This window comes from Aphidius gifuensis, linkage group LG2, assembly GCF_014905175.1.
Source record: "Aphidius gifuensis isolate YNYX2018 linkage group LG2, ASM1490517v1, whole genome shotgun sequence".
NCBI lineage: Eukaryota > Metazoa > Arthropoda > Insecta > Hymenoptera > Braconidae > Aphidius > Aphidius gifuensis.
The window spans coordinates 959,988-976,858 of record NC_057789.1 but is presented as its reverse complement, the minus strand read 5'-3'; the positions used below and the strand labels follow the sequence as shown (position 1 = coordinate 976,858).

Genomic DNA, 16,871 nt, shown 5'->3' with positions numbered 1-16,871 from the left:
TGAGTGTCCTTTCGTTACGACCTACACACATCATCATCTTCATGATCAAATGCATTTAGAGTAAAGTTTCAAATTTCAAGGCAACACAAAAACCACATATAAAATTATACCGAATAGCATAAACAATCAAAAAATAAAATTAAATATATAAATATAAATTCCCTGATGATTAATATTTTTCATTACAAATTGTTTTATAATGACCGAGTAATTTAACTATATACATCTACAAGTAATATGAAAAAATAAAACAATATAAATTTAAAAATTCAGATCTCAGATAAAACGTGCTGGGTGTTACAAGCAACACCTCAAATACGTGACAATACTAACAATTTATCACGACACTTTTTGCCCTTTCAATCCATAAAAATATAAAAAAATTTTTAAACTATAAAGAAAAATTAAATGAAAAAGTTTGTTTTTTTTTTTTTTTTGTAAAACGTTGAAAAATGTCACGCCTTTTTCCGGCAAATTTACGAAATATATTTATTATTATTTTCGAATAATAAAAATAATGAATGAATATAGAAAAATTCGAAAAAAAAAAAAAAATGGGGGTACACGATTTTTATCCAAAGATTTGTAAGACGCGTGGGATTGTACTCGATTCAATGTGTATTCAGCGTTGTTTTTTTTTATTATTAAACAAAGGAGATAAAAAAAATTTCCAAATTGAAAGAAAAAATAAAAAAAACAATAAATAAATATTTAAATAAACAAATTATGAGAATGTAATTAAAATCACATGTGAAATTTAAATTTAAGAGTTGAAGTAAAAAAGAGCGAGAATCAAAATTGTATTAAATTATTTATTTTTTTTGGCCGAAAATTTGTATATAAATAAATACATGTGTAAAATTTTTAAATATTAAATTTTTGCAGTTGAATTTTCTCCTTCGTTTACGATACAGTACAGTGTTAATACTAAATTGCTTTCACTTTTACGAGAGGCACGGCTTGATGGGCCTACAGGCCCCACATTTACATCCAAGAAATTATTCACAAATACATTTACAAATACCGGATACACGCATGAAAATATATATCACACAACAAGGAAGTTGATATAAATATAAATAAACAAAAAGAAAATATAAACAATATTATTAAAATTTGCAAAAGCCAAAAAATCTTTGATATTAATTTGTTAATTAATCACCGGGATGAAAACTAACGCAAAATATTTTTGAAATAGAATTTTCGCTGGACCAATAGTGTTATTGCTAATATATATTTAAAATTTATTTATCATTTCTTTTGTTTATCACGGAATTATTATTAAGTTGTTAAGCCAGAGAAAGTCACAAATTTCATCGACAATTTCTACTTGGTTTTATCTTATATAGCCTAATGAACGAAAAATACACAGAATAATTTTATATACAAAATAGAAATCAAATAGTTTATTTAAATTTAAAAATTAAATAATATTAAAAATGGGTTTAAGATAACGGTTGAAAGACGAAAATAAATATATATAGTTTTTTTTTTTTTGTGTTTTAAAATACGTGCATCGAAGACAAAAAAAAAATAAAAAAAACAATCTGCATGTTGACAATTGAATTTATATTGTTAATAATTTCTTTTTTTTTTTATTTGAACTTTTGTCCTGATTCAAGTGTAACACGTACTTTTTAAGGTACTGATGAACATATTTATTTTTTTATAGCTAAAAGTTGTTTTGTACATTTATGGTGATATTGAGTGAATGAAAGCAGTACCGGTTCCCATGTTATGTCATTTTCGCTAAATAACGCTATTGACACCGTATACGGGGAAATTTACGAGGACATTTATGCAGGTAAGTGTCTCCGTATTTCCCGTAAATTTCTCCGTATTGGTGCCAATGAAAATTTCGTTTTTAAAATAACACCAAGATGATAAATAATTTAAAATAAGAAAAAATAAATTTATATGACTTTAAAAATGAATAAAAATGATAATAATAAAATAGTTGTTTATAATGATAATTAAATAAATTAAATATTTGACATTGACAACATCCGATGATTAGAGGATGACGACCTTCATTAAAAAATCATCATGACTTGTCTTCCTATTATTCACTGAGTGAACATTTGTTTTTTCAAGCAAGGGCGAAAAATCATAGATTCTCTATGATCGGCATCAACATGTATAAGTTGTATGTTACTGGAGTTTCATATTTAATTATAATTTTGGATAAATTAGAGATACAAATTAAAAGTTAAATTAATAAAAAATCATAATTTTATATCTATAAAATTATGGTTTTTTATTAATTTAATTTTTTCAATAATATTATTACTCACTGTTAATAAATAATAAAAATACATTTTATTATTTTAAATAATAGATATTATTTAACTGTTATTATATAATATTTATATTTAAAAAAAAAAAAAAAACAATTTATAATCACACAAGTTTCACGTATTTTAATGTCTGATTTTTATATGATTTATATTGATCATGACGTTAGATCACACACTGCAAAACTGAACGATCTAAAACTCGATCTACTTGAGTGAAATGTTGTTGGATTATTTTTACGAGTGTCGATTGAAATATATATATATTTATGGGAATTGAAAATTACGATATGGGAGGAGAATATTTGTTGGACACTGTGGAGGGACAGTGTCATTTGGCCTCAACACCTTCGCAATTATTTTTTTTTTTTTCATATTGGTATGTCAAGTTGCTTTTTTCATGGAGTTTTTAAAATTAAATATACAACATCGTTTGTCTTGAATTTTTATTATTTTTATTTGTTTATAAAAAGATAAAAAAATAAAGAGTAAAATTTCGAGAGTGCATCGCGATTATTTGAATTTTCTTATTGATGATGATTAATCATTGAATATCGATCATTGTTTTGAGCAGTACAAATGGTAACTGTGAATTATTAAATAACAAAAAATAATTTTTTTATAACAAAAATAAAGCTTTTATTATTGCATTATAAAATTAATAATAAATTTTTTATTGTCATTGTTTTATCAGCCAGGTAGTTGCAACAATTTACACTGAGAAAATTATTTTTTTTTTCATCAAATATTATTTTAATTTAATAAATTTTACATTTGGGTATAATAAAATTTTAAAATATATATTTTACATTAATAAACAATTAATTTAAATGCTTTTTATAACAAAATTAATATTTTTATTTATTAAATTAAATTAATTCAATATTATTTCAAGCAAATTGATTTTTACAACAAATAATTCAAAGAATTTATATTTTTTATTCAATCAAATCAATAACAAAATGAAATTTAAATTCTTTCAATGATGCGACACAAATAAATAATAAATTTTCAATGACAAATATATAAATAAATGAAATTAAAATATTTAATTTGTATCATGATTTTATATTTTATTCAAATTTTTTATTTTTAAAAAAGGAAAATAATTATAATATTATAAAAAAACGTATGACGATTAATTAGCTTACATGTATTTTAGTTGCTAACGTTTGTAGAAAAATATGCAATGTGTGATTGGCTAGGTGTTTGTCTATGTGTGTGATTTAAGCAAGGATATTAATGCGGTAGTGAGAGACACGTGTAGGCGTGTGATCTCATTAGCATATTATAAACCACTTGGATCTAGTAATATTATATCGACTTACGCAATACGCACAAAAATGGAAAAATTTATAATAGCAAATATTAATATATAACAAAACTTGCCATCTTGATAGAAATAATAATTTGAAAATAATAACAAAATATATTTACAAATTTAATCATGTTTTGAAAAATGTTTGCCAAGTATAAATAATAATTTTTATAGTGAAATTATTTAATAATTATATTTTCAAATAAAAGTGATTTCATTTTATATTTTTATATGTATTGATTCATTTAATTATTGATTGAAATTTAATTTGATAAATTCATTAAAAATTAAAAAATTTAGTTTTTTTTTTCATTTAATTTAAAATATAATTATTATTATTTTATGATAATTAAACTAATAAAATTTGAGAGACTGGAATTCTTTTTTTTTTTTAGTTACTGACGGCCGGGGGTTTTTTGTTTTTTTTAAAAAAGACCGATACGGAAAAATGACGTCGTTAATAGTACCGAGACGGTGAAATTCAGAGATTATGGAGACAGTTACAGGTTTTTGCACACGGTGTTATCAATTCTACACATGATTGTAGTTATAGGATTTTCACCGTAAATTTCTCCGTATATTGTGTCAATAGAGTTACCGTTTGAAAAATTATTAAAAAATATTTTGTTAATTTAAAGATTACCAATGTATCCATTTTTGGTATATGATAACGAATGTTTATATGTAGTGCTTGCTGAAATCAGAACGAGAAAAATTTTACTTTGATTTGATGTTTTTTGACTAACATATTGAGGAAACAGTAACATGTAGTGCCTGCTCTCGAGCCTTGTGCGCAAAACCTCGTTCTGCATTTCGACCCCTCAATATTTTTTGGCCATGTGTATCTAAAAGTGCCATTTCTTGTTTTTGCTAGTATTGCCTGAAACATATATTACATATACAAAATATCGACACGTTATATATCCCGTCATATATATTCGAGATAGCTGAGGTTGAATATACGGGATAAATAACGTGTTGATATTTTGAGGCAGGATAAATAATCCAACAATGAGTCAATTACAAAAGTATGACGGAATATTTTTTCCACTTATATTATAATATGAGTTGATATAATATTACTCGATTCAAGTGGTTTATAGACCATTTGAATCGAGTAGTATTATATCAACTTACGCAATACACACAAAAATGTAAAAATTAATAATAATAAATATTGATTTCTCAAAAATATTTTAACACATTTTTTTCTTCTTGTCCTCGATCAATTTTAAATGACCGTGAAAAATCACCCACAAAAATCGAAAAAAAAAACAAACAACTAATTTTGAATAATTTAATCAAATGAAATATAAATTATTTAAACAAAAAAAAATTTTAAATTATAATACAAATAATAAAAAACAATATCTACAATTTTTTTTTTTGTATAAATAAATTATAAAATTCAATTTTTTAAAATATCAAGACTAATGCTAAAAAAAAAAAAAAACGTAATGAAGAAATTAAATTGCATTATAAATTATAATTGTCCTTGGACCAGACAAAGAGACATTTATTTCACAAAATAAAATTATACATGAGAAAAAAGTCAATGGTAATAACAACTCAGTAAAAAATAAATAAAAAATAAAAAAAATAAATAGAATAATGTTTCATTTTTTAAAATAACATTGCATAAAAATGATTGCACATAATTAGTTAATTAAAAAAAAAAAAATATTATTGATTATGCCCGAGGGAGAATGTAGATTGAATGTCTAAATTTAAATATTAATTTTATCATCAGTGTACAAAAGAAGATCTTCATTCATCGAAAATAATCAAATTAAAAAAAAAAAAATTATAAAATAATAATCAGCTGTAAGTTTAGCTCAATGAAAAGTGGTTAACCTTTGATTGCACTTGAAAATGGTTATAAAAATAAATATTATCATGACATTCATGGTAACTAATAAATAATGATGGTGGTGGTGGTGATGGTAATGTGCTGAGATTGGACAATTTCAATATCACTTTCATTGGATATCTGTTGAGTGAAAGTCTGCAAAATTCCTCAGGCTTGTTTATCATGTATATTTATAATATCAAATTATCATATTAATGTTATCAAGATTATTATTATCTCTGATGTATTGTCAGATTAAAAATATATATAGAAAATTTGGTAAACGTGGAAAAATAAATTCTCAGAAATCAGAAATCAACTAGACATCTTGAATTTTTATTTACAAATTTTTCATAAATTCATTTAATTTTTCAGATGAAAAAAAAATTATTTTATTGATTTTCAGTCAACTTTTTATAGATCAATTTTTATTATTTTTTTTTTTTTACAGTTTGACATGTGTCAAGCTTGACAGGCAAGTGTTACACATGCGATTAAAAAATTTATCTTGATAGAAATAATAAAAATATATTTAAAAAAATAATAAAAGTATTATATCAAATTTCACTTGAAGAAATCAATTTTTAAATTTCGATTTATAAAAAAAATATAAAAAAAATATATATAGTTTGTTGACCTGCGTATATCGCAACGTGTATGAATTTTTTTAATACAATTTTTACAAATAAAAAAAAAATAAATAACGGTATATTTTAAATATCAAAAAAATAAATAATGTTTTATATATAAGACTAGACATGTATTTTATGGAGAAAAAAAAAAAAAGTGCAAACACTACGAGATGAGTTGAGATATACCAACTCGTTTCTCGTTTTGAATTTCATACAACTGATTATTAGATACACAAAATGACTCACCAACAATCTTCATACCTTTTTTGGAAATTTTATTTAATATTTTTTTCTTTTTCTTTCTCATTAAACTGTCAGCTGTAGGGTCCATTATCTTGTTGACATACATGGGACACATTCAACAAATAAATTTCAAAGAAAAATCAAAGTAAAGCGAAACATTATAATTTATATTTGGATTATCTTCAACTTTTTTCGAATTTATTCAATTAATTCAAATGATATAAATTAATTTTTACAATTTTTTAGATATTAAGAGGGTTTAGAAATTTTCAAAGTTTGACATTGAGTGACTGCGATTTAGATATAATTATTCAAAAAATATCAGAAACAATAATACTTGTGAATCTCGATCTAGAAAATTCTTGAGTGACTAAAAAATGTTCATATAATTTTGGTCGTCTATTTAATTGACTCGTAAATTAGAAACATATTAACTGTTTGTACTTTTAATATCATTCCAAATTTACTGAGCCCGGTTTTTTGTAGAATGTAGATGCCATCTAAAAAATATAAAATATATCTCAATGCACAATCATGGGAGGTGCATGATTGTGCATTGAGATATTTTATATTTTTTGATCAACTGCAAGTCAGCTGTGATTAGAAACTCCCAGATAACCATAACTGGTAAGACAATATGCTACTAGTAAATTACCAGAAATTTACTGGTAAATACAAAATATTTCAAAAAACAGGTAACCGGAAAATTACTGGGAGATTACTGGTAAACATTTACCACAAATATTATCAAGCTGAAAAAACCAATGATATCATGAGTGAATTATTGATATACTGTTAATTTTACAACGCTCTATTGATGCAAAGGAAAGAAACCAGAAATGAATTGCGAAAAAAACGAAAAAAAGAACTACGATCGTAAAAAAATAAAAATGGTTGGTCATACAGTAATTCCATTCGATTGAAATTATGTCATTTGACGTATACCTGTAAATTTACATATAAATTTACAATAAAAAAACTCTCAGTTAAATAAATAAATCAATCTATAACAAATAAATTGCAACCAGTTTCCAAAATTGACAGATTTAATCATTCTCAAAAAACCAACAACAATTAATTTAATCAGCATATGTTACACATCAATATATTTTTTCTCTGAGAAATATGGAGTAATGCGGAGAAATAAAAAAGTACAGTAATTCGGAGAAAGTCGAAGAAAAGCGAAGAAATATCAGAGAAAAACGAAACAACTTCAGAGGAAAGCGGAGAAATATTTTCACCAAGAAACATTAATGTTGAAAAATATATTTTCAATACAATAACCTGTGATATATTTTTATTTCTATATAATTTTTTTCAAATCTAATTATTATTATTATTATAAAATTATATTAATGAATATTTATAAATTCGTGATATTTAAAAAATAATACAATAAATATAATAATTAACACAATGACTATAGTTTTTTTATTTAAAATTAAATTTAAGAGGTACATGTATATACATAAATAAAAAAAAAAAAAAAAAAAGTCATATTACTGATACATAAACTATTAATATACATGAATTGTTATCTCGTGCCTTAAACAAATTAAATCATCAACTTAATTAATTTATCATACATTTATATATAATTTTATTTATTAAATTATCTCTATATGAATTTATTCCATGAAATAATACAGGAATGTTGCAAGTTTTAATATTCACTCTCGTTGTTTAACAGTAAAACAATGATTTTCATTAAAAATTATATTGATACCGAGATCACACGTTAATCTTATTTTTAAATTTCATTAAACAAACATTGATATAATTTTTTTAATATTTAAAAAAATAATAGTATTGTAGGCCCAAGCTACAATAATTATTCATCATCAGTGTTTATTTCATTTTTTTTAATTCATTTTTTTTATCTTATCTATGTTGTTTGTTGAGTGACAATTTTTCAAGTCGATATCTCAATTAATCCATAAATAGAATTCATATAATTTAGACACTTTAATAATACACTTTAACATTGCAATAAAATTGTTTTATTATTTTTTTTTTATATCTTAATGATAACGATAAATTTATATCATAAATTCATGTGCTATTAATCGTTTGTTGAATTAATTATTTACTCATTTAGGCTGGGCTTTGTACATCGAATAATAGCTTAATTTTTTTTTCATTTAAAAAAGGGCAACATTCAACAGTTAATTGAGATTCTCGTGACATTAATTGTATCTGCATTATTAATTTTTAAATACATTCATTTTTAAATATAAACTTTTATCTGTGTTTTCCAAAATCTAGCTTTTTTTCATTTTTATTTATATAAATATATGTTTATTTAATTATTATTATTTTTTTTTTAATACAATATATCATCTGTGTTTTTGTAAAATGCATGACACAAAAATAAATGCTCGTATTATTTAAATTAATTTAAAATTGTTACCCTCTTTATTTATCATATCTAAAATTTTTATTTTCAATCATTTTTTTTTTTCTACTATCACAAAAATTGCACCAGCCTTTTTTACACAGCAAAAAACAATGTAAAGGTGAATTTTCTTTTTATACACATTTAACAACTTTTTTTTTTTTTTTAAATTATTCACCCTGCTAATTATTTATTTTTTATTTCCAATTAAACAATCAGTAATTTCTTCGATAAATGATGAAGAAAATTTGCCATTTAATAAAATACAACAATTTTTTTTTATTTTTTTTTATATTTATTATTATTATTTAACCTTTTTTATTTATTTTTTTTTCTCCAATCCGCGTCTCGGTATCGTGATTACAATTATTTTTACACAAATGACGATTCATTTTTTTATATTTCTATACATATACGATTAATAATAACACATAAAAATTTCCAATCAAATGGAAATTGCACATTAAAATTATGTGCAAAAATAAGGTAAAAAGTTGTTGATATCAACAAAATGTGAGAGTAAATTATTTCGAGTAACCAGCACTCATTTAAACAATTATGTCATTGTTATTTTTTATTTATTATTTTTTTTTTTTTCACGATGAATTTCTAACGCTACTGTCTTTTTATTATTTTTTTTTTTCTTCATCAAACACAGCTAGCTTTTTCAACAAAAAAAAAAAACGTAATTTCGATTTGTAAAAATTTCTATCATTAATTTCGTTGGTCCGTTCATTCGGTACACATATTCCTAATCATTATGAATTTTTTTTTTTTTTGTTCAATTTTTCGTTGTCTATTTAAGACACACCTTTTTTTTTTTTAAATAAAAATATATAAACATAATCCAGCTGGTCAAAATATTTAAAACTATTTTTACAAAATTTGCCATTTAAGTGATTACGTTTATCTCAATATGAATTCATTATTTTTTTTTTTTTATATTTTACAATGTTTCATAACACGTCTTCCAAGTTACGCAATTTTTAAATTCATTTTTTTTCTTTTTTGTGGCCCAGCCGTTGTAAAAAAAAAAAAAAAAAAAAAATCGTTACATCAAAGATTGGAGGGCGTCGGTTTATATTTAAACATATTATTTCGCATTTAGCCCGAAAAAAATTCGTAAAATTTCTAAACTTTTCCTCGTTGTCGTGTTGTTTTCTTTTCTTTTTTTTTTCATAACATAATTGCAAAAGAAAAAAAAAACTTTTAAATATAAATAAAAAGGTTGATATTTATAAATTTTTTAAATGAAATTAACTTCATTTTCCTTCATCTTCTTCCATTGGTTCTTCAGATACTTCACGGGAATGTTCAGGTGTTGTTCTGTACAATAAATAATTAAAATAAATAATCGAGACAAACTTATTATTAAATTGATGAATAAAAAATAAACTCACGTTAGATTTGTTGGCTGTTGCATTGACAATGATGCCATGGCTGATACTGTTTCTGTTTCATCTCGTTGAGTTTGACTTGATTGAACGGCACTCATAACAGTTGTATGAGCAGCAAGTTTTAAACAAGGCCAATGTGACATCTGTTAAATGACAAAAAAAAAATATTAAAATAAATAAACAACTAATATTATAAATAAATAAATAATACTAACTTGTATGGCAATTGTTTTTTGCAATGTATCAATGGCATTTTGACAAGGTACTTTAGTTAATTCTTCATCAATAATTGGTGTAATATCATCACCCAATAATGCACGTACACATTCTTGTGCTGAATCACATATAGCAGCAAGATCATAGCCACCCTCAAGTGCAAGTACAACTTTACCATCAGCAAGTTCAAGTAATTGCTGTGTCATATAACCAAAACATGATGGACTAACATTGTAACCACCAAGTGGTGGTGGATGTCCACTGGCAGCATCAAAACCAGCCGATACAAGAACAATATCTGGTTTAAATTTTTTAGCAATTGGCATGACAATTGTACGAAATGCAGCAAGATATTCAGCATCACCCATTGGTGGATTTAAACCACCTGACCATGATATATTAACATTACTACCAATACCATCACCAACACCACATTCAGTTGGATCACCAGTACCAGGAAAAAAATTACCATCATCATGACGATGTATTGACATGTACAATACATTTGGATCATCATAAAACATTTTTTGTGTTCCATTACCATGATGTACATCCCAATCTAGTATCATTATTTTACGTATACCTAATTTTTGTTGTAATAATTTAGCAGCAATAGCAACTGAATTAAAAAAACAAAATCCCATAGCTTGATTTGTTTCAGCATGATGTCCTGGTGGTCTAACAACAGCAAAACCATTTTTAATATCACCAATTGATGTTTTAAATGCTAAATCAACAACACAACCAACAGCCATTCTTGCTGCTGGTGCTGTATGTAATTCATTCCATGTTGTATCAGAATCAACACCAACACCACCACATGCTAAACGTACAAAATTTTTAATTGGCAATTGAGCAAGTTTTGATACATCTAATTTTTGACGATTTATTGGATTTGTACCAAATAATAATGTATGTGCTTCACTATGACATGATTGTATTTCTTCATGTGTTGCTTTACGTGATCTAATACGATCACAACGTTGTAATAATCCAGTTTCTGATAATCTTGCCCATACACTTTGTAATCTACCACCATGTTCTGGATGTCCACGTACTGTTTCACCACATACACATGCATGTTTTAACATTATTTGATCATATGCAAGACCAGTTGTTGGACGATGTGGTGAACCACGAGTAAAACCATCAACTTGTACATTACCTTGTGGTCCTAAATGTACAAGTGGACTTGATAATGCACGTGATAATGGTCTTGCTGATGCATGACTACGATTACCAATGTAACCTGGTGTTTCATTAACTTGTGATGAATGTCGCATCATAAGATCTCTTTGTTGTTGAAGAAATTGTTCTCTGTCTCTTTGTTGTTTTGATATTTCACTCTCTTCTTGATGATGAATATGATGTTGTTGCTGTTGTTGCTGTTGTAATTGCTGCTGTTGATGTTGTTGTTGTTGTTGTTGTTGTTGATGATGATGTTGTTGCTGCTGTTGTTGCTGTTGTTGCTGCTGTTGATGATGATCTTTTTTACCAGTTAAATCAATAACTTCAGATTCATCAGTTTCAGGTGCTTCATCAAGCTGATTTGTTTGACTATTTCTTGAACCAACACGTGCAATAATTGAATGTCGTATTTGTTGTTTTGCTAAATTATGTTGTTGTTGATCATGTAATTGTTTTTCAGCTAAATATTCTTCATAATGAGTTGGTGGTGGTATAATGCCACTTTGAAGCATTGGATGACCAAGTGGTAATGGAGCTGACTGTGTTCTACCTTTATTTTATTTAAAAAAAAAATAAATCAATAAATATTACAAGTTAATTTTAGTATTGATTGGTATTATTGATTATTGTTTGATAATATTTTTTATTATTTTTTGATGATGATTCGAAATAATGTTATGTATAAAAAAAAATAATTGGACGTACTACCTAAAGGCCGGTGACCAGCCTTATGAAGTCTTGCATGAGCAACTTGAGTATCAGTTATTGGTGTTGGATGATAAACCATATGATGACGTGAAGCTTGTTGTTCAAGGCTTTGCATTTGTTTTAATATACGTGGCTCACCCTCAATAGCAGCTAATGCTGGATAATATGGTAGTGTTCCTGGTAACATTTGTCCAGTTAATGGCATTCCTAAACGTGCTGTACATGCTGCACGTACTTCAGCTTCTGATACTGGTGCTAATTTTGTTCCACTCTGTTGAATTAATTTTAATTTAAATAATTATATAAACATTGTATATTTAATTTATTTACCGAGGAAGAACTGGATGGTACATGAGGTCTACCAAGTGATATATTTGGCATGGACGGTGAACTGAATAATGAAAGATCAGAAAGACTTCCTTGTTGACTGCTACTTGTCAGTGGACCACCATAATGAACATTTTCACTTTCCTTTTTAATTTAAAAAATAGATAACATTAATTTTAATTGTTAAACTATCAAATTATTTATTTTATTTTTTTTTGTTTAATTTACCTCTTGAATTGGGGTGTTGCTGCCAGTTGTTGAACTTGCTTGTGAATTATTACCAGTTGGTGGTGAATTAGGCCCTGATTCAGGATTACTACCTGAGTCTGTAAATTTTTAAAATTAATTATTAACAATGTATTTTTTAATTTAAACAATTATTGTATTTTATTTTTTCGATTTTTTAGTAGTCATTTCATGCTGTTATTAAACACTGTCAAAATCAAATGAACAAATAATTACTACAATTGTTTATTAACAAGTGAAAAAACAAAAAAAAAAAAAAAATTTTTAATTTTAATAAAATCATTAATTGATAATAAATAAATTTAGTAAAAAAAAATCCAAATTGTTGAAAAATAAAAAAAAAATTTAAAAACTTAATTAATTCATGTAATTTTAAAAATATATAATGTATTTTATAATTTAATTAATAATTTTTTATATTTTTTTTTTATTTTTAGCAACAAGGATCAATTAGTATTGATGGAAAAAAAAAAAAAGACATACTTGTAACGTGATTCCTCCTCTTGATATGAGTGAGAATTCTTTCATTTCTGCGAGTATTTCTTGAGACAAGTGGTGAACTTGATGATACAACTTTGTTCCTGTCCATGACCCTCTGCTTGAGTCGTACCTTGATGTTTGGTTCAGATGCTGGCCAATATAGCCGGTGTTAGTTATCATACCAGATAAAAAATGACACGTACAGAAACGAACAAAACAAAAAAAAAAAAAACCAAAAGATAAATCATGTCCCGTCAAAAATGGACACGATTATTGACAATTCTCATATATAAAAATAAAAAAAAAACAAAAAAAAACACCCACTTTATTAAATTAAAATAGCAAAAAGCGTTTTTTCTTTTTTATTTTTATCCAAAGAATATGTCAATGATGTTTTTTAATTTTTGATTAAAATGATAAGTGCACAGACACGTGGTTAAAGCATCGTCAAAATTTTATCAATCAAAAAAAATTTATAAATGAAAAAATTATTTAAATAATTAGTCAACAATTTAATGTATTTAAAAAAAATATGATAACATAATTATGACGATGCGTTTGTCATGCTTTAGTAGTCACACAAATAAATAAAAAAAATAAAAATTGAATCGAAATATAAAAATTATATAAATCACTCGATGAAAAACAAATTAAAAAAAAAATAATTATTACCTGTTTTACGAAGTGGAAAATCATCACCAAGTTTTTCTTGAAGCATGTGAGGCATTCGATATGGATGTGAAGAATTTGTTGGAGTTGCTAATTCTGATTGAGACTGCATCCTGTTGACAAGTTGAGAAAAAAAAAATAAATTAAATTTTTAATTTAATAATAAAATTAAACAACACATTGTTGCTTGTAAATTATATTTTGCATGGAGCATATTGAAAGAGTTATAAATAGTTAAAATTATTTAGCAAATGTTTGTGATGGTGTTATTAAAATAAAAAAAAAAAAAAGGATCTCCCAGACGACTGGTCGACAAGTACTAAATTAATAACTAGGCCAGTTGCTATTATCGTTACACGAAAACTAACTTAAATTTCGAAAATAATATCACATTAAAATATTCAGCATAAATTTATTTTGCAAATCCATAAATTCACTAGTATATAAACTAATTAATTTATTTATAAATTAGATAAATAAATTATTAAATTATTAATTGTGTTATTTTTTTAAAAAAATTTATAGTGCGTTAACCTGGTTCATTTGATGATGGTATTTTAGATACAGCCATGTCGACACAGGATATTATTTAGCATCATGTTATTAACAGAATTAACAGAAACAAGGGGATTGATATTATTATAAAATTGTTATTAACATGATCGAGTTTAACTCGATTTATCTTGATTATTTTTAAACTCATAAATTTATTCTATATCCAGTTTTTTAATTTATTTAATTTATTATAATTTTGTTTAATTGTTTTTTAGCATTTAATATATCTTTTTTTTATATTTTTTTTTATAACTATTTTTCTTTTTGTGTGTGGAAAGAGTCACGTAGTATTTGTCATGAAAAATTTTTACTTGCTATGCATTTTAATAAAGATAATTTTTTTTTTTTTATTCACAAGAATTATGATAATAGAATTTATTCTTTATAAAAATTTATTATAAATTGAATTTTCTTTTTTTTTTTAAATTTAAAAATTTTAGTTGGCTATTGTTGAATTGTTGTAAAATAATTATTATTTAGTTTTTTATATTTTATTTTTTTAATTTAGCTTTGTTGATAAATAAAAATTTTTTTCTTTTAATTTTTGGTTTATTTATAAATTGATGAATAGGAAATAGAATAAATAATTAAACAAGTAAATAAATAGGTAACTCAATAAATAATTAGCCAAGTTAATAAACAGTTAATTAAATAATTAAATAAATTAATTACCAATTTCTGTAAGCTGGTGTTCCAGGTCCTGCTCCATTTGCAGCAGCTTGTGCTTCTCTTTCTCTTTGTCTTTTTCCATGGAGAAAACTCTAAAATATTAATAAAAAAAATAAACAATTTAATATTTTAAATAAACAATATAATAATAATTTATTTATTTATAATACCTGAAGTTTTAGTTTAACTTCTGATGATGCATTTGCACTATGATCATGTTTATCTTTTTTTTTTAAAGCTTCAATTTTTTCTTCACGCATTTGCTTCTCATGACGTTGTTCCCATATCTTTAAAATAAAAATATAAATAAAAAATTAATTATCATTTATAAATAACAACAAATTTAAAATTTAAAAAAAAAAAACGTGTTTTTAAATATATAATTGGTATATTTATTTATTTATTTATATTAATTGATAAAATAATATCATGTAATTTTTTTTACTTTTTAATTTTCCTTGATTGTTAATCAACAATTTAATAAATTATTAAATAAAATAACTGACTCATAATATACATTGGTGTTATTGAAACGTTGATATTATTAATATATAAAATTTTTTTTTTAATACAAATTAAATTAATGATTTTTCAAGGATCTTACATTGACACAAAACTCGAATTTATATTTAAAAATAAAAAAAAAATGATACACAAACAGGATAATAAATTGATTGAATAAAATATATTTAAAAAAAAATAATACGAAAGTGAATAAGTCGCAGCTGCAATACTATTTAAAAAAATTAAAAGAAAAAAAAAAAAAAGTATCAATGATTATTCAGTATTTTTCCATTCATCAAAAAAAAAAATAAAATATATATTCCGTGAATTAAATTTATGATCTTTTTAATCCTTATTATTTATTGATTAATTTTTTATTTATTTATATATTTTTTTTTAATATTTAAATTAATTTTTATCTTGTAAAATTAATATTTTTAATTTTTATCGAAACTTTTGTATTTTTTTTTTTTGTAATGTGGTTGTGAATTAATACTAAAATAATTTAATCGATTGACAATGGTCAACAGTATTTTTCCATGTTCAAGAGACATACTGGTAATATTATGATAAAAGTGCAACGACCCTTAGCAGTCTTTAGCTAAAGATTTAGCTTCAAGTTTCATTTTTTTTTTTCTACTTTTTGTCTATACAATTCTTTCGATGTTTTTTATTTTTAATGGTCATTGTATTAAATATTATACTACATCATAAACAAACTCTTAAAGTTCATTTTTTTGTTAACAATTTTCCTCTAAATTTTCTAATATATTTCTAATATTTTTTGGTGAAGCCTATCAAGAAACAAACGAAACGAAAAACCAATTTTCTTTGTCGAAAAATCTCGATATTTCGAAATTTTGTTGTATCGAAATTATTATTAATTAATTTAAATTATTTATTTATTTATAAAAAAATTATTGTAAATTAAGCAATGAAATTTTTAATTAAATAATTGAATAATTAATTTAATTTTTATGGTGAGAATAATTGTGTAATAATTAATACAAAAGTAAGATGAAGAAAAAAAAAAATAGAAACAAGTTTAATGATGAATCATTAAGTAGGTGATAATTATTGTTGACAAACTAAAATAGAAACTAGTGGGTGTCATGTATATTATAACAACCGACATATAGACTTGTATATTTTTTTTTTTTTTTATAGACAATCAATAAATT

At 24.0% G+C, this 16,871-nt stretch overlaps 1 protein-coding gene across 13 annotated transcripts in view; it reads right to left on the bottom strand.

Moving 5' to 3' along the window:
* Positions 1-8,606: 8,606 nt before the first annotated feature.
* LOC122848161 (histone deacetylase 4) overlaps positions 8,607-16,871 on the bottom strand; it is a 45,009-nt gene continuing 36,744 nt past the window's right edge. For 9 of the 13 annotated variants that reach the window (XM_044146026.1, XM_044146032.1, XM_044146029.1 and 6 more), the window contains 10 exons: positions 15,357-15,473; positions 15,190-15,278; positions 13,966-14,075; positions 13,297-13,443; positions 12,796-12,893; positions 12,571-12,711; positions 12,238-12,511; positions 10,344-12,082; positions 10,132-10,271; positions 8,607-10,057 (listed from right to left, as the gene is read on the bottom strand). In XM_044146026.1, coding sequence (XP_044001961.1) covers positions 9,994-10,057; positions 10,132-10,271; positions 10,344-12,082; positions 12,238-12,511; positions 12,571-12,711; positions 12,796-12,893; positions 13,297-13,443; positions 13,966-14,075; positions 15,190-15,278; positions 15,357-15,473 — 2,919 coding nt within the window. In that variant the 3' untranslated portion in view covers positions 8,607-9,993. The remainder of the gene's footprint in view (positions 10,058-10,131; positions 10,272-10,343; positions 12,083-12,237; positions 12,512-12,570; positions 12,712-12,795; positions 12,894-13,296; positions 13,444-13,965; positions 14,076-15,189; positions 15,279-15,356; positions 15,474-16,871) is intronic. The other 4 variants (XM_044146034.1, XM_044146027.1, XM_044146036.1 and 1 more) reach the window with 3 other exon arrangements.